Genomic DNA, 27641 nt, shown 5'->3' with positions numbered 1-27641 from the left:
TTCTAACTTGTCTACAGCTACCACTCAAAAGTGAGAGAGGGTGAGAGAGAATGTAGGAGAATAGAAGGCCTCTCTCAATGAAAACAAGTTTCATTACCAAGTTTCAGAGCAAAGTTAAAATGTTCAGATGATGTGCCTGACATTTAAAATGTTCGCTGAAGAAAAGAAAAAACTTTTTATCCTGAAAGAGAGAAACCAGATGGCAAGGAAAGCAAATCAAACAACACAAGAGTTATTAAATTGCATTCACATGGAACTTCTGAAGGGCTGCAAAAAGAACCTTTCAAAAACAGCAACTGGAAACGCATGTACTTTCCCCCCTGGAACTTTGTGCTCAGTATCATGACTGGCACATGGATCATACAGCCTTCACTAGTTCCATGTTGATCCCCACCAGACATGTAGAACAATAGTAATCCAACTGCTAAGGACAATTTATTTCCCAGTAGCCATTTATCTGGTGGATGAGGGCTGAAAGAGCAACCTTCAAAGCCAAAGAGTCAGACCACTGTGATTGGGGGTGATGGGTATTGGGACCTCAGATGCGGTTGAACTACAAGTTTGAGAACCCCTGCCTTAAGGAATATGAAAAGGCATTTCTTAAGAATCCCTGGTAGTGGGACATAGAATTAAACATAGTAGTGGGGATTAAAATGAGGTGTGGAATCATTTAATGGGGCAGGATCATAGCCATGGGAAAGCCAACATGGTACAGGAATGGCTCCCCCTTGAATGTTCAAGCTGAACAAGAGAAAGACTCAATTTCTTTTACAGAAGGAAAGTGTGCTGGCAGCATTCTACCCAGATGCTCACAAAGCGGTAAGCCTGCACCAAGCATTCCAGTCAATAAATGTAATGACATCTGGATGGTTAACAAACTCTTCACATAAGATTAATTTTATTAAAATGTTTATTTTATTGAAATTTTTAATCAATTAAATGTACTTGGATTTGTACACCCCAAATTGCTAACAGGCTGCACATACCCAGTGGATGAACATCCCAGTGGATGTTCACTTGTCAGCTCTGTTTATGTATAAAGGGTAGTAGGTATATTTGTGTCTAATTTTCCCATGTGAAGAAGAGTTGTTATTAGTTACCTAGTGGAATTTCAAGTGATAAAGGACACAAATGTTCACATTACCAAGCATCCCTAGCTCTTCCAAATTCTACAATCACTGCCCAACAATAGTGACCAAAACCCTATGACATCTCAGTATCATGGGAAATATGTATACTCTGCAGTGAAAAAATTGAAAAAGAAACATAGAAAAGGATTGTGGGCTTTTAGTGAGCTGAAAAAACACAGCAGGACTCTTGGAGCTTTAAAGCTCTGGAAGATGGAACAAAAGAGTTTCCCAACTTAGGAAAACAATACAGTACAAAGAGATACAACAATGCCTTCCTATCAGAGGATATAGGTACATAATTGTCTCACGGCTACCAATCAATGGGGGGGGGGGGTGAGTGGGTATGGGGAGTTGGCCTTTTGTCCCGCCCTGTACGACACCGCCTCAGGCACTTTCTTCCCATCCGGGCTCCAATACCAGAAAGGAGAACATCTGAAGTGACAAGCCACAGAGAGGTAAGGCAATGAGTTGGGGTGGGAGGGAAAGATTCAGCTCTCTTCACATCCCAAAATTAGACACACATGCACCTAGCACTCTTTATAGTGCTAAAGATCAGACATGTGAACAAACAAATGTGGCTGCCCAAATCACTTCTAGTTTGTCCCCAAGGTGGCAGGGCACAAAATAAAAAAAATTCCATGTTTTCAGATATTTACTTGATGGCAGGAAACAACTCAATTAGCTGAAATAAACACAGTGGATTTTAGACCATGGGAAAGTAGACCTAGTCCTAGTGCAGCAGTGATGCAGAAAGGGGAACATGGTGCCTTGAGAGACTGTGGAATCTCTTCTAGTTTTTGAGACCATCTGGCAGGAGTGTCTTTGGTAAAGGATATCCCACTGCTCGAAAAATACCAGATGCCTCAAAATGCAGTACAGAAGTCTAAGCAACTGGAACGTTTTCCCAGACCTGACTGAGAGTTCCTGTGTTACAGCAGAGGGCTGCACTTGATGACCCATCAAGTCTCATCCAACTTTAAAATTTTCTAGATGCAAAACAGTTATGCAAAACCAAAATGAACTGTGTTGCCTTTTAGATAAAGAGCAGAACAGAGCTTATTAAAACCTCCAGCGGTTAGGACAGACAGCAAGAGGCGATTAGTTTATTTGAGGGAAGGAGAGTAAGACCTGGGAAAGAACAACCAAGAAGAAAATCCCCAAAGATTCTTGAACAAATATTGAAGACGCAGAATTTAGAGGCACAGGTGCTCTTTTCAGGGTATCTTTTTGAGATCAAGCCAACACAAGTAGTACATAATCCAACATCTGGACATTTAAGTATATCTATAGCAACGGATTCTGATGCCAATAACCAGAATAATCAATCTTACAAGATTCTGCTCTGCAATCCCATGGCCACCCACAACCCCTCAGTATCATGTTATTCCTTACTAACACTCTTATTTTCTCAGTCCTCCCAAAGTCTCTCTGAAACAGAGAGGAAGAGGGAAATATTCAGTCAGTCAGTCAAATTGTGTAGACCGCCCAACTTCTGTGTCTGGGCAGTTTGCAACATAAAACCAATTAAAAATGAAAACCTTAAAACAATTTCAAACCACAATCCAGCTGTTAAACTTGGGTGAAAAAAGAAGTCTTTAGAGACTTTAAAGGTTGTCAGAGATGGGGAGGCTCTTATTTCAGCAGGGAGTGCATTCCAGAGTCTCGGGGCGGCAACAAAAAGGCCCATCCCTGCATAGCCAGACAAGCTGGTGGGCTACAACTGCAGACCAACCTCTCCAGATTATCTCAGTAGGGCTCATGGCAAGAAAGCATTCTTCTAAATACAGAGGGCCTAAACTGTTTATGGCTTTATAGGTTATAACCGGTACTTCATATTTTGGGAGCCAGTGTAGTTCTTTTAGTATATAAGTAATATGGTCTCTCCGAGATGACCATGGCTGCCGCATTCTGCACCAACTGCAGAACTACTATACAAAAGGTAGCCCCCACACAGAGCGCATTACAGTAGTCAAGTCTAGAGGTTACCAGCACATGTACCACTGATCTGAGGTTGTTTATCTCAAGAAACAGATTTAATTAATTAATTATTAAATTTATACCCTGCCCAAACTTACATCTCTGAGGGGCTAACAACAATTAAAACACATAAAAAGTTAAAACAGTTAAATGTATAACACATATAAATGTTAAAACAATACAATAATTTAAAAACCATGAAATTAACAAACAGTATTTTTAAATTAAAAACCTGAGAAGGCTTGGGTTTAAAAAAAAAAGGGTTTTCAAATGCTTTTTAAAAATAGCCAGAGACAGGGAGGATTGTAACTCAGCAGGGAGCGCATTCCTCAATCTCGGGGCAGCAGCCGAGAAGGCCCGTCTCTGTGTGACCAAACAAGTTGGCAGTAACTGGAGATGGACCTCCTCAGATGACCTCAATGGGTGGTGGGGTTCATAGCGAAGAAGGCGCTCTCTTAAATACCCAGGACCTAAGCCATTTAGGGCTCTATAAGTTATAACTCGCACTTTGCATTTTGCCTGGAAACCTATCAGCAGCCAGTGTAACTCCATCAGCAAAGGAGTAATGTGGTCTCTCCGAGATAACCCAGAGACCAACCTGGCTGCCGCATTCTGAACCAACTAGTTTTCGGACTAGGTACAAAGGCAGCCCCACATAGAGCGCATTAAAAAGTCAAGTCTGGAGGTTACCAACAAATGTACCACTGTTTTGAGGTCATTGATCTCGAGAAACGGATGCAGCTGGCGTATCAGCTGATGCTGATAGAAAGCACCCTGGCCACCGCCTCAACCTGAGAAACTAAGGAGAGGTGTGGATCCAGGAGTACTCCCAGACTGCGAACCTGTTCCTTTTGGGGAAGTGTGACCCCATCCAGAACAGGTAGATCAAAATTGTCTCTGGAGTTCTGACCCCGCACAATAAGTACCTCCGTATTATCTGGATTCAGCTTCAGTTTATTCTCCCTCATCCAGCCCATTACTACTTCCAGGCAGGCATTTAGGGAGGATATGCCAGCTCCTGAAGAAGTTGACATGGAGAAGTACATCTGGGTGTCATCAGCATACTGATATCTCCCAGCTCCAAATCCCCTGATTACCTCTCCCAGAGGTTTCATGTAGATGTTAAAAAGCACTGGAGAGAGTATGGAGCCTTGAGGGACACCATACTTAAGTTCAGATTTTGAAGAGCAACAGTCTCCAAAAATGCTGCTGAGAGGTCCAAAAGGACCAACAGAGTCACACTTCCTCTGTCTATTCCCAACTGGAGATCATCTATGAGGCCAACCAAGACAGTCTCCACCCATAGCCCACCCGAAAACCAGTTTGAAATGGGTCTAGATAATCAGTTTCCTCCAAGACTGTCTGGAGCTGAGAGGCCACCACCCCCTCAATTACCTTGCCCAGCCATGGGAGGTTGGAGACAGGCCTATAATTGCTCAATTCTGAGGGATTTAATGTAGGCTTCTTTAGAAGAGGTCTAATAATTGCCTCCTTAAGACAAGGAGACATCCTGCCCTCCCTCAGAGAAGCATTTATGATTTCTACCAGGCCGCCTACAACAGCCTCCCTGCTAGATAGAATAAGCCATGTTGGACAAGGGTCAAGAGAACAAGTGGTAGGCCTCACCGATCCAAGCAGCTTGTCCACATCCTCAGGAGTCACAAACTGAAATTGAGCTAGTCGAATCATATAAGAGGAATTATTGGACACCTCCAGTTCAGACATAAAATTAATTGTAGAGTCTCCATCTAGGTTGGCCCAAATCCGAGAGATTTTGTCTGAGAAAAATTCATTAAACACATCACAGCGCGTGACTGATGCTTCCAAATTCTGGTTCAAGGGAGGGGGGCAGATACTAGCCCCCTCACAACCCTGAACAACTCTGCCAGACGTGAACTCGCAGAAGCAATACAGGCAGAAAAGAATTGCTTCCTTGCCGCATGTATTGCCTGACACATATCTTTAAGTGTGCTCTATGTCGTAATCTGTTGGATTCGAGTCTAGTCTTTCTCCACTTGCACTCTAATCGCCTACCTTGCCGCTTCAGCCCCCGTATATCTTCCGTATACCAAGGGGCCACTTTTGAAGCGGGTTGGAGGGGACGCTTAGGATCAGAGGGGACACTTAAGGCATATCATCGCAGCTGGCATATCATCCAAAGCTATTAGAAAGCACCAATGGCCACCACCTCAACCTTGGACACCAGGGAAAGGTTTGGATCTAGAAGCTCCTTAGTAGCTGAAAACTGAACTACCTAAGGAAAATTGGGCTATTTAAAGAAACAGTCCAGTAGGAAAGTACATGCATCAATTTGATTTTGAAAATAGTCTACCCTTAGCCAGGGAAGAAACAGTTACAGAAGTAGAAGGCAAAAGAGTTCTGGCAAATACAGTCAAATACAAGTTGCATGGAAAGCCCAGCTGCATCAGCAAGAACTCTAGCACATGTTCACAGGAAGCAGAGAAAGAACATGGCTTGTATGTTATTTCTCTTGGTGCTTCAGAGAGAGACCAGGAAAGTCTTGAAAGACCTTTTGGGAGTGTTTTTGGGGGGAGTGGGGAGGATGTGAGACTTTATGAAAGCAATAATAATTCCATGATGTCTAGATAGGAGTTTCTGCCTTCCAAAGAGAGTGTTGCATGCCAAGGCCTTCCTCCCATTTATCACCTCATTGATTTCAGAATGACTAAGTACAGAAATGTTTTTAAAAGTTAAAACCATACCTACCAAACTGCTGCAGCTTTAGGCTGCATCAAAGAAAGGGTATTACCATACTCCAAAACACATGTTAGTGAACCACTCAGTGTCTTCTCACATATGGCTTTCTACACAAGTATTGCTTCTGTGTAGAAATGCCAGCTTAAACCATCACGTAAGAACTAATATACATTTCTATTTTGCTGAATGAAAAATATAGGACCAGAAGCTGCAATAGCACATGATGATACATATCATTCACATGTGACTGCATATATCCATTCAAAATGTAGCTCTTGTATACTCTCCTAATCAGTTTCTCATATTTGGTCTTACAAATAGACCACCCAAAAAGTGCTTTATTGCCCAGACTGTACTATTTGGTTTCACTAAAATGTAGTATAATTTTTATCTCACTGCATTTTCTATTTAATACCATAAGATGAAAACTAGCAACACAAATGCTTGGTAGAATGCTAGACTTCTGGGAGGCATACAACTAACAGAGGGGATCTGGGGCCAGTGGCTACCTGATGCATAGCCTACAGTCTCTGTGACGCTCTGCCCTGCCAGGTGCTGCAGACTCGTAAGTAGCCCCGAAGCTGTTCAGAACAAGCAGTTGCACAATTCGCCACAATGGGAAAAACTGTGCAACCACTCATTCTGGAACCCAGCCTACACCAAAGGGCACAGTTTGAAGTTAGCTCTCAGCTGAGTATCAAGGCTTAGGAAATCATCAGGTCTGTTTTACTATTTAGGACAGAGATCTTCATTTTTTTTCAAGCAGAGGCCATTTTGCCAAAAAACCTTCAACATGATTCCCTTCAATACTCTCCTTTTCTCAGTCGCAGGAAGGCCTTTAGGAGGAATTGAGCCTTCTCCAGTGCCATCTTCGTAGGTGCATAAAGAACACTGGGAAACCAACAGAGTTCTAGGAAGAAATGTATTCCTCCCCAGCACTTTCCGCAGAGAGCTCCATGGGTTAAGCACTGGGAAGGACCACACTTCCCAGCACTCTGTGCACACCTTCTAAGATGATCTAGTGTTTGAGAGGATGACTTTTTCCCCTTCAAGGAGCCCTACCAGTGCTGGGCAAAACATTGTGCAATGAGAATGGTCGCTTCCATATGATGCCAGGGAGTTGTGCCAAGTATTCGGCTTCAGTCAAAGTTTCACACAGGCCTAGGAAATGATCAGTCAGGGAACCACACTTATGATTGATGGGAGCCACCACTAGCTTATGGGCCTTCCCACAAAGTACACTGATTTATGGTCCACATTGGATTGCTACCACTGTCAAAGCAACATCGGTCTTTTTCAAGAGCTGTGAACTCATTTCGCCGTACCATCTAGAACTTGCTGCTTGTTGCCGGATAACTCCCACTCCAGCTAGTCTCACTGAAGGCCTTGCTCAGCAGCCTGAAGGATCTCAGCCCAACCAACACAGGCCATTGCAACAGAAGAAGGTGAAGGGGGTGTGGGGAATCACACACCAATGTGTATGTGTACATCAGGATTATGGCAACGTGAACCAGCACACATAGCACTGAATATAAAGCATTTCCATCATCACCAACATCTATACTAGCCCTTAAAGCAGGGATGCACAAATTCAGACACCCTGCAAATGTTGGACTACAACTTCCACCATGGTTGGGGATGATGGGAGATGGAGGGCCAAAAACAACTGGAGAGCCAAAGTTGTGCAGCCCTGCCCTAATGTGTATAAACTAAAGATAAGGCATTTTCTTAAGCCAAGAATAAAAATAAGGTATTTTACAGATACGGTATTTTCTTTTGGTTTGAATAAACTTAGTTAATGATCCTGGAGCACATTCTCAGTCACTGCATATCACAGGTAAAACCCTGCATAACTTCTAACAGTCAAGCACATTTCTACAGTTTGGAAGCAGATACCTACTGAAGGTAGATGCAGAAATTTTAAGATTCAACATTTAAATTTAGCAAGTTGTTGGAGAACAGCCACGTATGGTACACCTACAGATCAAAATATTTACTTTTTTCTCCTGGTGGAAGGGTTAACTTACTATAGTTCTGAACTCTCAAATAAATCAGCTGATCTAAGTGGCTTCTCAAAGAATACAATTTTTTTAAATTTTATCTTTATGTTTAATTTGAAGCTACTCAGAGCGTTGACTAGTAAATAAAAGAACTTTTACTGCAACTAAATTTACCACAGAATAATCTTATCACTTCATAAATATCTTGTTAGTCATAACCATCACCTCATCACTGAACAGAACATTGTCAACCAAACTCATGTTTGCTTTCTTCTTAAGCAATGTGAACACTTTCACAACAAAAGGCCAATGGGAAACATTATCATGAAAATTTTTTAAGTAAAAGTACTGTTCCTTTTCCTCCTGGAAACTCATAGTTCCATTCCAAGTCAGGATTTTAAAGGCATTCAGAAGATGACTAAACGCCATTGCTTTTGTCCAACTATGAAACTATCATATATTTCAATACAATTTAGCAGCCTCTACTCAACAGTGATGTCCAGCATCTGACCTGACTAACTCAGAATTAACAGAGATCTGGCAAAAGAAGATTTTTTTAAAAAAAAGAAAGAAAGAAACTAGAAGAATTCATACAAAACTGCTTACAGTATATTCAAGTTCAAGATTATTACAGTCCATGACCAAAACAGAACATAAAGTCAAAACCAAAACAACACTTTTACCTTTCAGACATCAAACCAGATAAACTCACACGTTTTGATGTTCAATAATTACACTCCAGCTTAGCAGCTACAGTATATTGGGTTTGCAAATATTTCTATTGGAATATGTCCTGCATCTTATTATTCATTGGTTATCTGGAGTAGGTAGTGAAATAGTTTGCAAATAATACCACATTATTCAAGATGGTAACATTAAGAGCAGCTCCAGAAGGATCTCTCTGGACTGGGTGAGTGGGCAACAAATAGAAGTAAAAGGGATGCATATGCTGGGACAAACAATTTTTTTTACATACAGTATAAGCAGATGGAGTATGAATTTGCAGGAAACAAATCTTTAGTAATTCACTGAAAGTGTCAGAGTCAGTGAATTACCAAAGATTTGTTTCCTGAGTAATCACAGGCAATTCATACTCCATCTGCGTATATGTAAAAATGTGTTTGTTCCAGCGTGCATCCCTTTTACTTTAAATTTTGCCTTCTATTTGTTGGTAGTGTTGGATTCTAGACCTGGAGGAATATGAGGTAGGGATTAAGCTCTGGCCAGAGCAGGAAACAACAAAAAGATAGCAGGGTGGATTCCCATGCTCCGAAGCTGGCTAATATACGAGTGCCCGTTTTACTCTATGCTGATGATGCAGCTATGCTATCTCAATCTAGATTAGGTCTTCAAAGACTGTTGCGCACTTTTGCCGGCTACTATAATGATAACAAACTAACCGTTAATTATAAAAAAAACCAAAGGTCCTGGTTTTCTCAAAATCCAGGAAATTATACAAATGGGTAATAAATCAGAATCACATTGAGCAGGTATACAGCTATAAAAATCTAGGTAAAATATTTCAATATAATCTTAATTGGAACGCCCATAGGTTGTCTTCAATTCATATAGCCCATAATACACTCAGTGCCTTTTTGCGTTTTTATTATTCTAAAGGGGGTCATTTTTGTTCCCATGGCTCTTCAGGTATTCCATGCTAAGATTGTGGCCCAATTACTTTTTGGAGTCCTGCTGTGGATCCAGGGAGTGTCAGCTGAACTGGAGAGAGTACAGTCTATTTTTTTTAAAGAGCAATCCTCGCAGTGCCTAGGTGCATGTCATACTCTGTTCTATGCCTGGAACCTGGGTCTTTCTGCATAGCTTGTAAAGCCTGGGAGCTTACCTTTGCCAGATGGTGTAAACTCTGCTCAGAGATTCAGGAATTCTCTTTTTTTCAATACTTATGGGTGGATTCTTATCCCAACCCTTGGCTAACATATGTAAATAACAAAATAATGCAACTGGACCTTTTTCCTTTTGAACTTCTCACTCAGGAATGCAATAAGGTGAAGGAAATACTATTTCTCTGGTTGCATGTCACTGAACGTCAGGAACTAATGTCTTTGGCTAACAGGACTTGTTGTTCCCCTCTGCATTTCGGGTCACATTTGCTCGGGCTCGGTTAAACGTGTTGCCCTCTTCTCTTTTGGAACAGAGGTTTACTAAAGACCAATTTGCTATGGTTTTTTGCCCTTGTGGTGCTGGCCTCCTGGAAACTGTCACCCATGTTCTGCTGTACTGTTCTTTGTATTGGGATGCTAGAGAAGAACTTATTTCCCCTTTGCTTCTGGATCCGAACCTCAGGTTGAGGCGGTGGCCAGAGGTGCTTTTTATCGGCTTCGGCTGATATGCCAGCTGCATCCATCTCTTGACATAAATGACCTCAGAACAGTAGTACATCTCCTGGTCACCTTCAGACTTGACTACTGCAATGTGCTCTATGTGGGGCTGCCTTTGTACATAGTTCGGAAATTGCAGTTGGTCCAGAACACTGTTCCCTCTAAGGCGTGCGCACGTGCGTGTGCTCACAAGTTTTCTGATGTTCGGTCAGCTAATTTTAGATTCCGCTCAGGTTGAATTAGGAAGGCCTCACTCTCAATGCATCTGCACACACAGTGCCTTGATACATCCGCCCAGAACAAAACTCATTCCGCAGAGAGATGAAAAAAATTAGAGGGACCAATGGTCCAGAATGTGTCAGCCAAGTTGGTCTCTGGGTCATCTCAGAGAGACCATATCACTCCTATCTTAAAAGATCTACACTGGTTGCTGATATGTTTTGGGGCAAAATACAAAGTCTTGATTATGATCTATAAAGCACTAAACAGCTTGGGCCCTTAAGAGAATGTCTTCTTTGCTATGAACCACACCTCCCATTGAGATAATCAGAAGGGGTTTGTCTGCAGTTGCCACTGGCTCATCTGGTGGCTACTCAGGGATGGGCCTTCTCCATTGCTTCCCCAAGACTTTGGAACACACTCCCTGCTGAAATAAGAGCCTCCCCATCTCTTACAACTTTTTAAAAGGCAGTGAAGACATATTTGTTCACCCAGGCTTTAATTAGATACTGGTTTTAATAGTTTGGTGGTTTTTAATAGCATTAACATTATTTTAAGTTGTTGTAATGGCCTTTTCAGTTGTGGCCTCTCAGCTTTGGAACAACCTCCCTGAAGAGCTTTGCCATGCTCCCTCCCTCAATGCTTTTTAAAAACTGTTAAAAACACAACTTTTTAAAGAGACTTTTAAATGTTTCATCTGCTGCTTATATCTGGTAAGTTCCTTGGTTTTTATAACTCCTAGTTTTTAGGATTTTTTAATAACTTTTAATTTGAAACTTTTAAAAAATGTAATTTTAAAATTTAAAATTACAGGTTTTCACCTAGTCTTTTAACTTGTTTAACTTAATTTGGTCAACTTTATTAGTCTTATTTTACATTGTATCTATTTTATTAATGTTCTGAGCCATGCCGAGCAGTAGTGTACTGGAGAGATGGGGGTATAAATATTTTAAATAAATAAATACAGCCACACCTTCACACTGCACCCAAACCTAACCCAGTGTGATGATTCAAGTAGAATTATTCAGGGTGGGATAAACAAACAAAACTGTTGTCCAGATTACAAAAGTATAGATGTAATACATTAGGTCTCCTATTAAATTAGGTCCAGGATTTTATACTGGTATAGAAATTTAATTTTATCTTTGATTTGTTTAAGTAAAGGAAGGACGGGCTTTCTGTATTTCTGGTCAGTACAAAAAGAAGTGGAAGGGCTTTTCACAAATGTTTCTGGACACATTACGATTGTCATATCATGGCTTCCCAGGCCAAAAGTGCACCTGTATTCAGGTTCAGTATTCTCTCTAAGGCACACACTCACAAGTTTTTTTATGTCCAGTTAATTTTAGATCCCACTCAGGCTGAATCAAGAAGTCCCCATTCTGAATGTACAAGCACATACACTGCCTTGATACTGCCACTCATAACAAAACTAATTCCACACACAGATGAAAAAGGTTAGAGAGAACACCCAACCAAGCTTGGAGGGTTTGGGGGGGAAAGGTTAAAAAAAAAATTAAAATTGCCTGTTTGTCAATTTCATTTGTGGGTTGGGTGGTAAGTAGGTCCCATCATGACCTACTACACACCCCACTTTGGTGTTGCTAGGAGCTGCCCATGGGGAACAATGGCGTGTTTGGAGTTTCCTAATTGTTCCCTTTGGCTCGAAAAACCTGCACTCACAGACTGCATGCACACAAGTTTTGCACTGCCATTTGCAATACATTTTGCAACCCTGCCTTGAAAAAGTAAAATGGAATCTGTCCTCCAACACAGAGTACACATTTCAAACACAGTCCAAAAAGGCCAAAAAAGATTCACTAACCCAGAATCTACTGCCAGCCACAGTGCCTGTGCTGCAGTAACATCATTGGCACAAGTTGCTTTCTCTCACACACAATGATGACTCCCACAGTACCTGAGCTGCAGTAACATCATTGGCACAAGTTGCCTTCTCTCACATACAATTATAATTTCCTAGTATTGCAACAGCTGCCACAGCAGCACCCTTACTTAGCAGCAAGCATAGCCATAAGCTCAGCTAGAGCAACTACAACCACATTTTTTACCGAGTACACATTGCAACACAGATTGCAGGGCAGACCAGAGAAGTGAGTGAAGTACAGGTAATCTCAAGGCCAGTCATGGAGCTCATCACATTAGTCCCCAAGAAATATTTTAAACACACACACACACACACACAGAGCTGCCAATTTCCATTTCAACACTATCTCACAAACAAACCAAAACACAACTCAAGGAAGGTAGGCACCCAGGTTCTGCCTTTGACAATCTGAGATGCAGCAAAACCAGATAGCTATAGCAGCAATAGCACAGCATATTATACTCAGTATCGAGAAAAGAAAACCACAAAACCAAACCTACCTACTTCCTCTCCTGATGTATCCTCTTCAAGATAGATAAATCTTGATAGATAGGCTCTCTCAGCCTCCCTGTCCCTTTGAATTTTCCTCCTTTTGTCTTCCCCTGTCTCTCCGGCTTCCCCCGAAGCCAATGGGTAGAGAGTTGCCCATGACAATGCTTGATTTGTATTTTAACAAGCCAAGCAAGCAGCAAGGCTATTACAAGCCAATTGGAAGCCAGTGCAAGAAAACCAATTGGCAGGAGGAAAACAGGCCTCCAAAATGGTGTCTGAAATGTTGAAACATCTCAATTGAAATGGGCTTGTTCTGCTCCGAGCTTGAAACAGGCCCTTTTTAAAGAGGGTGTTCAGTTTTGAGTCAACATGTTTTGCGGTTGAAACGATCGGCACATCCCTACTTCTATCTGGTTCCAGCTAATCTCACATGATCTAGACACCTTGGGAAACAAGTCTGCAAAACATCTGCAGTTGCATTTCCATTTTTTCTCAAGCCAGGTCCCCATTGCAGGTAATGCCCTTGTCTTGTACTCTACCTCTATGCTTGGATCCTGGGTAGCTCAACTTGGCAAATGCTTTCTGGATAGACAAAATCTGCCCAGAAAGACCTCAAGGAAAGGCCTTGACTCTCTTGATGGAACTATTTTTTACAAAAGCACTTTGAAGATGTTCTGTTAATTACTTCCATTCTAATAATTCTGAACCAAATCTATTATGCATGATCTTCACAATGCAAGTAGTAAAATATTTTCTGGGATAGTTTTACAATTTAGTTGGACAGTTATATCATCTGTGTTGAAAAGCTAACTTTCACACTCAATTAATCCCAACTCTATTCTGCTGCAGAACCATGGCTGAATTTATCTTTTCCTTACACAGCATGCAAAGTCCTTCTAGTTAAATACACAAAAGTATAGAAAAATAATGTTGGGGCACTAAACTGGAAAAAGCAAGGAAATTCAGTTAGAGAGCCAGTTCATTCTGACATAATACTTACCAGATGAACTGTTCCTGAATGGCTTAAAACTGCTGTAGTATGATAAGCAGCACTGGCCTAAAGCTACAAAAAGAAAATGTTTAAGTTACAGTTATTAGGAGACGTTTTCAGGAGTTTAAGTTGGTGTAGGAGTAGACAAGCTTTTAAACTTTACACAGTTCTTCAGCAGAAACCCTTTGGACTTGAAACATTTTATTTATTTTTTTATTTTATTTATTACATTTCTATACTGCCCAAAACTTGCGTCTCTGGGCAGTTTACAATTAAAATTTAAAACATCAAATCACTTAATTAAAATCATTTAAAACATTTAAAATTTTAAAACATTTAAAACCCAGTATTTAAAAAGAAAAAGAAAATTTCTTTTCTTTTTAGAACCATAGATCTAATTAAAAGCCAAGGTGAATAAATGCTTCTTCAGTGCCTTCTTAAAAGTTGCCAGAGATGGGGAGGCTCTTATCTCAACAAGGAGTGCATTCCAAAGTCCAGGGGCTGCAACAGAGAAGGCCCATTCCCGAGTAGCCACCAGGCATGTTGGCAGCACCCACAGACGAACCTCTCCAGATGATCTTAACAGGTGGAGTGTGACTGTGAGTCCAACCTTAACCAGATGGTGGTCCATCCATGACAATGGGAAAATCACTAAAGTCCCTACCCACGGAACACCACCCTATTCAGAGTGAAAGACCAGATCAAGTGTGTGACTAGCAATATACGTCAGTCCCAAGACCACTTGGGATAGCTCCATAGTTGTCATGGCTGCTATCCCTGGGCCCCAAACTTAGGTACACACATTCAATGTAGTCAGACACTTCAACAGGGATCCTGGCAAAGGAGATATTGATCTTAGAGACCACAGCCATTCCACCTCCACGCCCACGTCCCCTCCCCTGCTCCTCAACAGAGTACCCTGGAGGGAGAAGCTGGGACATAGTATTTTGCATATTTATCCACCAGTTTAATCCATCCAACAAAAGAGACTCCTATCTGAACCACAACTTGAAGGAAACACAGCAGTTGCCATCTACTGACCTCTGAAGTACCTAGCACACTAATTATACTAAATTAAGAAGAATGCCTCAACCTTCAGTTTGCCTGGAGTTTTTGCTAAAGCATTTCAAGACACATTAGTGAATATATATGTGAGACAAGAAGTGCTTGGGTTCAGGTATACAACCAAAATGCCACCAAGTTCTTTTTTTAATCTCCATTTATCATATCCAGCAATAGAGGGCTTTTCCCCACAGCTCAGTAAATTTGTAAAGGCATCATAGTGTTTCTTTGTCAAAAACAGTAAGGGAGGAAATGTGTCAAAACAAAAACGAAGAGGTCCTGGTGTGCTACCATCTATCCAATTGTACATTTCAAGATGATAAATGTTAAACAGAAGTGCAAGAAACTCAAGTTTTCTTCTGAGAATGACACATATGCCACTTTGAAATGAAAGTAAGATCAGTTTTACATGTTTTAAAATAGACTACATCAGGCTAAAAGCTCAAAATCAGATTACAACTTCCAAAAAAAGTAAATGCAGTATAAACTGGGAAGACCCTTTGACTTCAAACCTCTCACATGGTTTAGTCAAACACAAAGGGAAGACAATCATTTAAGTAAAACTGCTATTTGTTCCAAATGGTTACAGGGTATGCTACAGGAGCCAGCAGTCTAAATAACAATAAAAAACAGGATTAACAAACAATGCTTCTTCTTTCATTGCAACAAAAGCCTGTCATTCCTTTTCTTTGAAGCTCTAACTAGTTTGTACTCACTGGATTAGAAGACTTGGGCACTTGCATACTTTCCAGACATACTGAGCTTAATGACAGCTTCCTTTATAAAGCAACAGCCTCAGAGAGAATAAACAAGCTTAAATTGCACCTCATTCTTTACACAAGAAAGTCTGTTCCAAAAGGAACAGAATTTTACAACTTAAATCACCCGCAGAACAAACATATCTCAATACAAAGATAGTCTAAGGTTGCAGTCCTATACACACTTACCTGGCAGCAAATCTCATTTAATTCAGTGATATTTACTTCTGAACAGACATTCATAGCACTGTGCTGTATACCACCTAGATGGGAAATGTTGGCTGACCGTGCTTGTGATGTTTAGAGCTCTAAGAAGAATGTATTAAACTTTTTCTGGCATGTAATTATACACTTCAGGTACTACATCATTCTAACATATTATTTTCTTTTAATACAGACTTTATAACTTGCTAGTCAATATTCAGGATACATGCAAGACACCCTAATAAAATCTTAGTAAAGAAACACACAGTTATCAGGCACATTTCACAGCACATAGAAAACAAATCTTTCTGCATTTCAATATCCTAACCAGCCAGAGCCTGAATGCTCATTTTGTAATTAGTAATCAAATTGCTTCCATACAAATGACAAGTGCTGAATGCTATTAACATCTTGCCCAAAGTGAAGTATATTTAAAAGATCAGCTTTCCTGCAAACAACTGAAAGCTTCCTAAATAGGATTAATCCCTCAGGTTTGTCAATCTTCTTTTCTTCCACACTCCCCTCTCCTCTCTTGCATTTCTATGCTTTCTGCAGAAGAAAAGAGATTGTGGAAGAAAAGTATTTGTGACAAAACTGCTCTTAACAAGATCTGGGCACTTCAGGGGGAAACAGTTTTTCAGTGGAAATCTTATCTGCTTCTTGACACAAGAAGCTGAAGCTAAAGATTCTACAATTGTTGATGTAATTGTGAACAAAGGAAACTGGTTTTTGTAAGTAGAAACACATCTTCACAAAGTGGATGAGAAATTGACTAAAATCTTACACGGCTGTCTTACTCCTTCAGAGATGTGGGTTTTCCAGAAAACTTTGAATTGCAAAACCTTCCCATGCAATTTTTCTCATTTGCATAAATTTTCTTTCAAACTTTTACTATGCAAATACTACGTAAAATACTGATGCCCTAAATAGATTGTGATTTTATTTGGGATGCTATTTGACCTATATTAGGGATGTGCACTAATTCAGCGGTGCAGCCCGCCGAATCGTTTAAACATGAGTAAAGCTGGTCCTTATCTGATCCTCCATCATTCTACCACATTTCCTGGTGCAGCACTGCACTGCTCAAAAGTCCACACACAGCTGCGGCACTATACCCCAGCCTGCACACAGCGACATGGACGCAGTTGCATGCAGACTTCTGAGCAGTGCACTACTGCACCAGGAAATGTGGTGGTGTGGCATAGGAACAGATAAGATCTGACTTTACTTATGCTTAATGGTTATGGTTACTCTTGCTTAAATAATAGGGAGCCAGCGTGGTGTAGTGGTTAGAGTGCTGGACTAGGACCGGGGAGACCCAAATTCAAATCCCCATTAAGCCATGAAACTAGCTGGGTGACTCTGGGCCAGTCACTTCTCTCTCAGCCTAACCTACTTCACAGGGTTGCTGTGAAAGAGAAACTCAAGTAAGTAGTACACCACTCTGGGCTCCTTGGAGAAAGAGTGGGATATAAATGTAATAATAATATGGTACCACTCCCCATCAAAATGGTTTGTGCACATCCCTAACCTATTATTTTTATTTTCAAAAATCTACCATATTAGTTTCCCATGCTGTATCTCAATAAGATTTTCAAGTAACTGAACTGAAATATTTGATTTGGGGGGAATCAAATATTAGATGTGGGGGGAATCAATAAAGACACTTAATGCACTTTCAACGTTCTCATGAAACAAATTCAAGGCTTTATGTGGAAATTTGTCTTCTTGTTTTGCTGAATCAATTAATAAAACATGTACATATTCTTTCACATACCTCCTAGGGATAATTTCCTATAAAATGCATTACAACTTTGAAATTGCCAAGTTCCCCTAACATTGCACTGGCATCCATTCACTAATGAATTTTAAGGAACAATGGCCAACAGACTTACACTGCACATATGCAGCAGTGCACGTTCTTTCTACTACATTGTTGCTTGAGTGGGGGAAGTGACAGTTTTTGCTGATCTCCCCTTCCTTCTTAAGTCCTCTTTGTGGCACCAAAATATGTAATTGAGGGGGGCTTTTCTTAAACCTTTTCTGTGAAGCCTTTGCCAAATTCATTTGCCTCACTTGTTAGTTATTTCCTTGCATACAGCTTTAGGGCAGAGCTACACACTGGCTTGGTTCCCATAAACACAGCCTAAACAAACAAAGATGGGCAGAAACATGCAGAGAGTGTGTGTGCCCTGATGTCACTGAAGGACATCCGGACGCATTGTCAGGGCTCCCTTCAATCACAGGTGAATGGGTTTTGGAGCATGTGTTTAGAGGCCATTTGGATTAACAGGCCTGAAGCATTGGAGCATGTCGGGATATCCTTCTGTTATGTCAAGGTGGGTGCACTCTCAGCACATCCCTGCTGTATGTTTGGGTCATGTTTGAATTAGCCCAAAGTAAACAGAGTTATCAACCTGTCCTCCAAAGGAGGGTTCCTCAGGAAGAATTAGTGGGCACAGTAAGTGTTAAGAATCCTTAATGCCAACCCATTTTCCTCCACATATGCTGTGTCACAATTGCATTCCCTCAGTAAAAACTGGTTTGGAAACTCATATTTGCTAAATAATATGCAGTTCTTCCCTTAAGAGTAGGTGGATGATGTCCTCTTCTAAAGCCAGAACCTAATTTAGTGCCTCAGTCCACAAACATTTGCATCAGTAGCAATCTGTGCGTGTGTGAGAGAATTTCCACATGTCCACCTGCAGAGCAGATGGGTAAGAATGGCCAAGGGCCCTAGACCAATAGGCCCCCCGCCTTTTAAAGTATGCTGTAGGCACCATATCCATTGATGGTGCTGTATAACAGCTGTTTTTAAGCAAAACATTCATCATAACTCCCAGTGAATATCACAAAATACAGCCTATTTATATATTTTCCTGTCATACTGACTTCCAAATATTCTATTAATTAAAGAAAGAAAGAAAAAGCCATGTTCTACATTCTTTTTCCAACCACACACATTATAGTTTGGAGTGAATTAACCAATTCCTAGCATGTGGTTGATGTTTAGCAACAAGTGACTGATATATTGATGGCTTTATTATACACAGTATTCGTTATTAATCTGATATTTGTGCTATTTACTCTTTGGTTAACTGCTGTTTTTCTAAAATTAGTGGTTCTACAAAGGGGAGGAGAGGAGAAAAGGAAGTTTGTATTCAGTGACTTTTGAAAATCTACTTTCAAAGTCCAGATTTTTAATATTCCATTTTTGTTTCTCCTTCTCTTTGACACATTTTCTTTGGATCTGCGAGCCAGACAATGGACACTTGACAAAATTACCAGACTTAGTGATTGACATTGTCAGGGAGAATGTAAATGGGTTTTATACTTTACAACAGAAAGAGAGCTGTCTGCAACAAATAAAGATTGTACCTTATGCCTAGGCTAGGCAGCACAGTTAAATTTCTAGGCACCATGGCTCCCTGGCACTTTTGGGCTTTTTAAAAAACCCTGTTCTATACCAACCTGCTCCCACCCACAAAAAAGAGACAAGCTATTGCACTTAATTCAAGGTTTGTTTACTCCTTGATTGTGAACATTGAAAACTGGTTCCCAAGACTTAAATGTACTTAAAATGCACTTAAGACTTAAGTGTACTTAAAATGCAAGAACCACTGATTTCAATTGTACTTCCCTCCAAATAGCCATAAGCACATGCAAGATGTCACTAATGGAGGTACATCACTAAAGCATTTAAAATGGTATAATAGGACCTAACAGATGTTCTCCTCTTCACTTCAAAATCTCTTTCCTCCCTTTTTCAAAATCTTGTCACCTCAGAATTCCAGCTTTAGCCCCACCCTTTTACTCAGCCTTACTGCTGAGCTGTGTAGGTTACATCTGATTTCTCTGGATGCTTGGAGATTTCATTAACTGCCTGTTATATTATACATTTTGCTATTTTTTTTCCCTTTGAAAATTACCATTACCTGAAATGCAGAGCTGTAGAGTAACCACATGATCAAGCCTAGCAGCTGCCTTGCATACCAAGCCAGTTTTATTGTACAAACGAGGCCAATACCTCTATAGACGTGATGGGGGACTAACCTTGCACCAGAACATGCAACATTAAAAGCCTGTACATCACAGAGACTCTACGGTACTGTTTTGCTGCATCATTTGGAAGATAACAGGATGCAAATACACCCCATGACCTTCACTGCTCACGTCTGCATAAGGTTGGAGCCCTATACATACTTACTCGGGAGTCTCAGAGCTAAAGCAGACATTATGCTTACTATGGATAAATCAGGTGACAAGGTAATTGAGGTGGATCATTGCCACATATATTAGTCTCTCTTAACATTATTTGATTTTGAAAGACATATTAAGGGAGATCTTCCTCCACACACCCCACCCCACTCTCTAAAAGATATCCCTTGATGCATCACTTGTTGTTTAGGAAGAAGTACTCTGCCTTATTTGAAAATGGTGTTCAGAACCGCTAAGGCAGACCAAGGATATCAGCTACTTTAGGAATCAACCATAGGCTTATACGACTAGATAGTCTTGGAAAAATTAGCCACAAGGGCAGCGGAACAAGCTGCTAAAGCAACAGACAAGGGATGATGCCTGAATACCATCCCATATGATCATAAAACACAAGAGAACACGTCAGATAATCACAGATTTCTAGATTCCTGAGAGTGATAGCAAGAGACTCAACACACTGTCTACACATGGTATCTCTTACCCCAAAAGGCCAAACACAAGGTAAGTGTAATGGCTGTGTTCTCTCTCAGTAGTATCTACTTCAGAGTAAGCATGTATGAACAAGTTCCATAGAATACATTTAGATTTAGGCCACCTTTCCCCCCTCCCCACCCCACCCCACACCCAACTGTAACCTTCTTTGGATGTTAAAAAAGCAAGGATGCTGTGCTCATGTGCAGCATCCTGAAACACTCCCACAATCCCTGCCCTTGAACTGATACTTTCAAAAGCCCCACACTTAAAGCATTTGTCTGAACACATACTGTAAGTGTGGGGGCTCCCCTACCTTCCAAACATGGAAACTATCTGTTCACACTTACAGTAGTTGTCTTTTCAGGGAGGAGAGCTGGTCTTGTGGTAGCAAGCATGACTTGTCCCTATAGCTAAGCAGGGTCTGCCCTGGTTTCATATGAATGGAAGACTTGATGTGTGAGCACTGCAAGATATTCCCCTCAGGGGATGAAGCCGCTCTGGGAAGAGCAGAAGGTTCCAAGTTCCCTCCCTGGCTTCTCCAAGATAGTGCTGAGAGAGATTCCTGCCTGCAACCTTGGAGAAGCCTCCGCCTGTCTGTTGACAATACTGAGCTAGATGGACCAATGGTTTGCTTCAGTATATGGCAGCTTATGTTCCTAAATGCCATAAGCATAGGGCATCAGTGCAGGGGACAGGGCTTGCACTTGTTGGAGAAAAGAATCAGGTGGAAAGAATCCATGATTACAACATGTGTTTCTTCAAACACTGTAAACATGACCAGCAGGAAGGTGGGGATTCTGAGCATGTCAATGCAGGGTCAGGGCTTCAAGACCCACTCCAAGGACACTATATATAAGTGCAGTATCCCTACTTTTAAAAATGTCTGACATGGGCTTAAGTGGGAGTTACTTCCTGGTGATGATATTCCACACAGCAGCAGGACATGTGTGACCACATGCACAGAGCTGACCATGCAGGTCTTTCCTAAGTGTCTGGCACCCTACTAGAAGGGAGAGTGGTTATTATGTTTGAAAGAACCACATTATAATCCCCATTCATGTGGCTGAGATACTCACATGCATACTTCAGCTATGTGGGACTGCGGCACAAGGACTAGCTCCCACATAGCCTGGAGTGTGTCTTCGATATCTAAGTAACTATGTATAAGAACCAAGTGTTATGCTTTAATCCTTCTAAACCAAACTCACTTAGAAGTAAAGCCTACTCAACTGAATGGAACACAAAAGAGTCGTCTAAAGGGCACCCCATTTTCTTGCTAATGGATGCACTGAGGTGTTTTGTTTTGTTTTTAAGGTGTAAAGGTATGTAAGTGTATGCTTCAATGAGAATGTGACTTCAGGACCCCATTTAGCCAGCTAGATAAAACAATACATTTCTGCAGCCTGCCAAATCTCACAGCCCCAGCTCATACATTCACCAAGGACCAGCACAGCCATGCTGTTGTAGAGCAGAAAAAGCTCCTACCATCCACCATGCAAAACAGTCTATCATGGGAACTGATGTCTCCAAGAAAGGGCCTGCTTATGTGCAGCTCCATTTTTACAATACCTCCCCCTCAAAAAAGGGAGGGGAAACACACAAATTTCTGTGCGATTGGGCACAGATATGGGGCCTGGCTAGCTCACATGGAATGCTCCTGAGAGGGCCTTATTCATCTCATCCAACTCAGGCAAGAGATGAGGGCATGCTCTCTCTCTCTCTTGCTGTTGCTCCCCTGAAACTGATATTGAGAGCCATTGTGCTTCTGAGGCAGGAGGTGGCCTATAGCCACCAGACTAGTAGCTATTGATAGACCTGTCCTCCATGAATTTGTCTAAGCCCCTTTTAAAGCCATCCAAGCTAAAAGTCCTGAGAGGGTGGTCACAGCAAAAGTTATTTTGTCAAAGCAATCCAAGCAAACCACAAACACATGGATATTTTCTATCATAAAGTAAAGTTGTGCTATCATAAAGTAAAGTTGTGCCCTTGAGTCTCTGCTGACTCCTGGCGACCAGAGCCAGCCATGTGGTTTTCTTTGGTAGAATACAGGTGGAGTTTACCATTGCCATCTCCCATGCAGTGTGAGATGATGCCTTTCAGCATCTTCCTATATCACTGCTGCCTGATATAGGTGTCTCCCAAAGTCTGGGAAACATATTAGTGGGGATTTGAACCTGCAACCTCTTGCTCCCTAGGCAATACTTCCCCGCTATCATACTCAGTAATAATATTGCCAGCTTGATGTCCCTCACAGCATTAACTCCCATGCAGCGACTTTATTCAATATCAAGAAAAAGGCAAACACCTCCATCTCTATCTAAAACTGTGTTGAACCTTTAAAGAAAAAGAAAAAGAAAAAGACTCAATCATGCAGAGCTATTTCCTTAGCAAATAGGGTGTGACCACTACCTGGAAATAGCATTTTAGAATTTCACACACAGGTTTCCGCTGAGGGGAGTGAAAGAGAGACACACAGGATTCTTAAAATTAGGCACTTCAGAGGAAAAGAAGAGCTGGGTAAAAGAAGGAGGAAGCAGGCACCCAGCTTTCCTTAGGTCTTCATTAAAATAATAGCAGTATTTTGCAAAGACATTCCTTTCCCATAATTTCATTTTTAAGAGAAAAAGAGAAACAAGTATTTTATTCATCATAGTACAATGGTCAGTGAAGTTATCGGAGCAAAAGTAACTCTTGTTAAAAAGAACAAGGCTCCATTATGACAATGAGCTAAGGGAATTAAGGACTGCCTGAAATCTGTCAGAGGAAGGAGAACTTCTTGTAGTGGGAAGCAAGGGGGGGACCCCTCTTCTGTGTCCTTCAGTGCTGGCCCCCTTAAAACAGATCCAGCTGTTGAAAGGAAGTGGGGGAGGGTTGGGCTGGAGGACTGCTTCTCACTTTGCTGGAGTTCCAGCCCCAAACAGAGTGCCTATCATCCTCAGGTTAGCAGTTCCCAAGTTGTTTGTTTTTTACACACAGAGTCTGCATGTATAATCCCCATCATTTTGCAGTCTTCTCCCAGCCCTGGGGATATTTCAATCCTGTTTTCCCAGCTCTAGGAATGATAAAAACCACTTCCCCAAAGCGATTGAAGCTCCCTAGGAGGGAAGCCCATGCAGGGATCTTGCAGCTTGTTGGAGCTCTTGTTGATTCTTCTCTGTCGCCCAAGAGTCGCTCAAAAAAGCCATAAGGTTCCCCCCCAAATAAACTCAGAAACCTTATCTCCCACCCCAGGATAAAGCAACAAATGGCAAGACCATGAGACCCCAGAGCTGAATAACAGGAAATCTAGACATCTGTCACCTCCTGGGGAGAGGTAAATGGATTAGAGCATTCAACAAAAGGAAGAAAAGTCCTTTTAAACGTGCAACTGATTAACAGGCCTTCTCTAATCTGCAGCTTTGGCCTGTTATTCTTCTATTGGGATGGATTCTCTATTATTGCTCTTCAGGGCAATCAAAGTTAACATCAATTTAAAAAAAAAATTAAATGGAAGCTCCACTGGCTACCTGCCAAATTGCCCCACTGCCAAGTGATTAAACATGACTCAAAGGGAAGAAGGACTTTATCATCTCCATGCCATTACTAGGCAAATCAGACTAGAGATGGAGCCAAAGTTATTTGGACAGAGTAAAAGGGGTGATTGGCCAAGAAATGATTGAGCCAGGGATCAAAGAGAGACAGCCTAAAACAGCACCTTCTTCTCCAGCCTCATGGGGGGTGGGGGAGGCAGGAGAGAGAAAAGGAGAAAAACTTAACAAGTTTTTCTTGTTAACTTGCTAAGTTTTTCTCCTTTTCTCTCTCCTGCCTTGCAGTGCAAGCCTGGCTCAGTCCGCCTGAGACAAGGAGTGCCACAAATCCACAGCTGGGCATAAAATGCAAGATCAGGCAATTGCTTTTGCAAGGTCTGTTAAGTCTTCCACCAGAGAGTCTCATATTCACTCAACACACTACCCACTCCTCCTTCACCAAAGCGCTCCCATAAATCTTGCTGCTGTTAGAGCAAAAAGAAAGAGAGAGAGAGATGCCGGGTGATCTGGCAACAGCTCAGCAGCAGTCAGTCCTCCAGGGTGCAAGGTCAGATGTTAATAGGGCCGCTTGAATTCGGGCTCTCTAAACAATTGCAAGGTTTGTTGAACCGAGTCCTAATGTTTCCTGATCCCCGCCGCTCCCCCCTCTCCCCTCCCATTCTGGGTTAGGTCAGCCAGGTACACACGGGAAATGGATTGCCCCCCCCCCGGGGGGGGGACGGTGGGTGGGAGGAAGCTCCCAGGTACAGTTTTCCCCAGTAGTTTCTGGCTACACTCAACAAGCCAAACAACAAATTACAGCCAGTCAAAGGGGAAGGGAGGCGCAGCGGAGGCGATTTTTCTGCCCATCTTGGGCTCCTTTGAAACACCAACAAAGAGGCAGGCATTCTCCTTCCTGTCTCCTCAGACTCTAAACATAACCTTCTCTCGGGCCCTCCCCGCACCCCGAAAGTGTTTAAAGAGGAGATGAACCCCCCCCTTTTCCCGCCTCTTTGCCCCCAAACTTCCCCCATGTGACAATTTGCAGCAGTCATCCCACTGCGAGTCTCCAAAAGAGGCAAATGGGGGTGGGGGGGAGCGGACAATGCTGGATGGAGCCGCGTCATTTCGCCAAAGCTTTTATAACCACCATTCCGCCAAGCTCACCTTCCCATCTTCTCTCCCTCTCTACAAAGAAGGGCAATTATTTTGTACCAAAAGGGCTTCTTCTTCTTCTTTTAAGGAGGGAGGGAAAGGGCGGTGCTGTGGGAAACTGTAAATAAAGGATTTGCACAACTCTCGACAGGCTTACATGGAAGGAAGGCTCTTCTATTTTAGCGGCAGCACTTAGTGCTTATGAAGGACAGGCGCCTTGAGTGGTCCTTTTCAGGAGTGTCCCTCTCGAAGGGCCCGCCCGGAACTATTCCGTCCCGTGGTTCAGAGAGTCACGGAACGGCGAGCTTTCATCTAGCCAAGTGAGACTACTCGCGAGCAGCCGAGGCTCACACCCTCAGACTGAAATCCTGGGGGTGCTTACTTGGGAACGCGTCCCGGTGAACTCAGAAAGACCTAAGACTACTCCCATCCAGAATCGTTTTAAGGAAGGCTAGCTTGCAAGAGATCTAGTAGTCGCCCCGCTGGAGAGGCACTCTAGGTGGAAGTCAACCGGACTTCTTTAAGGCAACCAGCTCGCCAGCAAGTCAGCCAAGGGTTCCTAGGAAGCCAACAGAACTCGGGAGTAAATAACTCGCAGCTATTCGTAGCAGCCACCAGTCTTACTCTGTCTAGCGCAGAATAATGCACCATTGTTGCCCCTACCCTGGCTTCTACCGAGCTGCTGCTCCAGCATAGGTAGACTGCCACGCCTCTTGACGAGAAGTCAGTTCTCACTGACTTCTTTAGCGCCCAGTGCTAAAGTGAAGTCTGTACGACTACTTGGAATAAGCGAAAAGTTAACTGAACTCCTGTGGAGCAGCACGCACGCTCACACGCGGCCGTCTTTCAAAGGGCTACTCCAGAGTAAGCCGGTCAGTAAGTTGGGAACAAACGCGGCCAGCATGGTTTTCAACGCCCCAAAGGAGCAGGACGCGCGCGCTCGCCGCGTGTCTCAAGTCCCCAGGACTTCTCTGAGCACGCCTCACCAAAGCTTGCCGTCCACTAGCCGTCGGGGCGCTTCCACCTTACCTGCAGCGTCGAGGGGAAGAAGCGAGGACGCCGCCAGCAGGGCTAAGAAGGCGGCGCTGGCTGCCCCCATGCTGGCGCCGGCCAAGAAAGAGGGACGAAGGGGCCGCGCCGCCGCCTCTTCCTCCGCACAAAGAGCCCTTTGTGGCCTCGCTTGCCTCTTCTCCTGGCGAAGTGGCGGCTGGAGTTTCCCCAAGGAAGATGCTTGCTTGCCCGCCTGCCCGATCTGCAACGGCTCGTCCTAGCTGAAGGAGAAAGCGCTCTTTTGCCTTTCCCAAGCAGAATCCGCGCCCTGCACTGGCCGCAGCCGAGGCTGCCTGAGGGGAGGAAAGGGGAGCCGCCGAGTCCGCCTGCTGGGCGCGCACTTCACTTCACGCCGGCCAGCGGCTGCTCAGCCTGCAGCGGACCGACCGACCGACCGGCAGCCCCAAAGCGAGGGAGGGGGCGAGCGGATGGGCAAGCGCTCCTCCTACTCCTCTGGCATCTTTCGCACAGGAGGAGGAAGGAGGGAGCAACAATTGGGAACCTTCTCCCTCCCCCACTCGTCCTCTCTGCATCTTCAGAAAGGCAGAGGACAGCGGGGAGCAAAAGAAAGTGTGAGCAGCAACAGCCTGAGCATGGGGACTGGGGATGAAGTTAATGGACTCGGATTGTGGAGCCTGGGAAATGAGCTTTAAAAAGCTAAAAGTTGCCTTTTCTGCTTCCTTTCCTTACTTCCGTCTTCCATTCTCTCAGAGCTCTATGACTTTCTCTTCTCAAGTATCCTTTGCTCTTGTCTCAGTCTTTTAGATTCCCTCATTCTCCTGCTGCCTTCAAAACCTCTTATCTGACGTTGTCCTTTATTTCACTTCTTTTCTCATAGCTCATCTTTCTTTTCCTCTTCTCTGTAGGGATGTGCACTGAAATCAAAATGGGTTTGATTCAAATTGAATTGAAATCGAAATGGGTTTGATTCAAAGTGGCCAGGTTTGACTGGTTTGAGCTCGAACCAGACCAGCCCCACAAAAAGCTGAACCAGGTCTGGTGTGGATCAGACCAATTCAGGCTGGGTTGGCCGATTCAGCATGCTTGCAAAGGGGAATCCGTCCAGTAAGGGGTGAGAATCCATCCGTCTGGTGGGGACGGGGAGAAGATAACCTTGTGCACAGCAACAGGACAGTGGCTCCCCTAGGCCCTGCCAGTACTCCCCCTACATCAACACGGGTCCATACGGGGCCCCTGCCTACCCACACTGATGGGGGGAGTGCCAGCAGGGCCTAAGGGAGTCGCTGCCGCCAGGGAGCCACACTGCAGACACAGCATGTAAAGGTACCTCCTCCCTGACCACCCCTTTTCGATCCCATAGGGTTCCCTCTTTGCTTGCAAAGGGGAATCCTTACTGGGTTCCTCTTTGCAAGCAGGCAGAACTGGGCCGGACCAGTTCAACCCAGTTCTAGTGCACAAACCGAACCACCAGCTGGCTCTAACAAACCAGCCCGCAGACCAGG

The 27641-nt window shown here is 42.9% G+C and overlaps 1 protein-coding gene across 2 annotated transcripts in view; it reads right to left on the bottom strand.

Annotated features, from left to right (window-relative positions):
• Positions 1–26507, bottom strand: part of ROR2 (receptor tyrosine kinase like orphan receptor 2) — a 195888-nt gene extending 169381 nt beyond the window's left edge. Inside the window, exon 1 of one of the 2 annotated variants that reach the window (XM_053303768.1) lies at positions 26158–26507. In XM_053303768.1, coding sequence (XP_053159743.1) covers positions 26158–26227 — 70 coding nt within the window. In that variant the 5' untranslated portion in view covers positions 26228–26507. Of the gene's footprint in view, positions 1–25955; positions 25970–26157 lie in introns of those variants that run through there. The other variant, XM_053303770.1, reaches the window with a different exon arrangement.
• Between the last annotated feature and the right edge of the window lie 1134 nt (positions 26508–27641).

The sequence above is a fragment of the Hemicordylus capensis genome, chromosome 2 (genome assembly GCF_027244095.1).
Source record: "Hemicordylus capensis ecotype Gifberg chromosome 2, rHemCap1.1.pri, whole genome shotgun sequence".
NCBI lineage: Eukaryota > Metazoa > Chordata > Lepidosauria > Squamata > Cordylidae > Hemicordylus > Hemicordylus capensis.
Note: the sequence above shows the minus strand (reverse complement) of the source record. Positions and strands in the feature narration are given on the sequence as shown.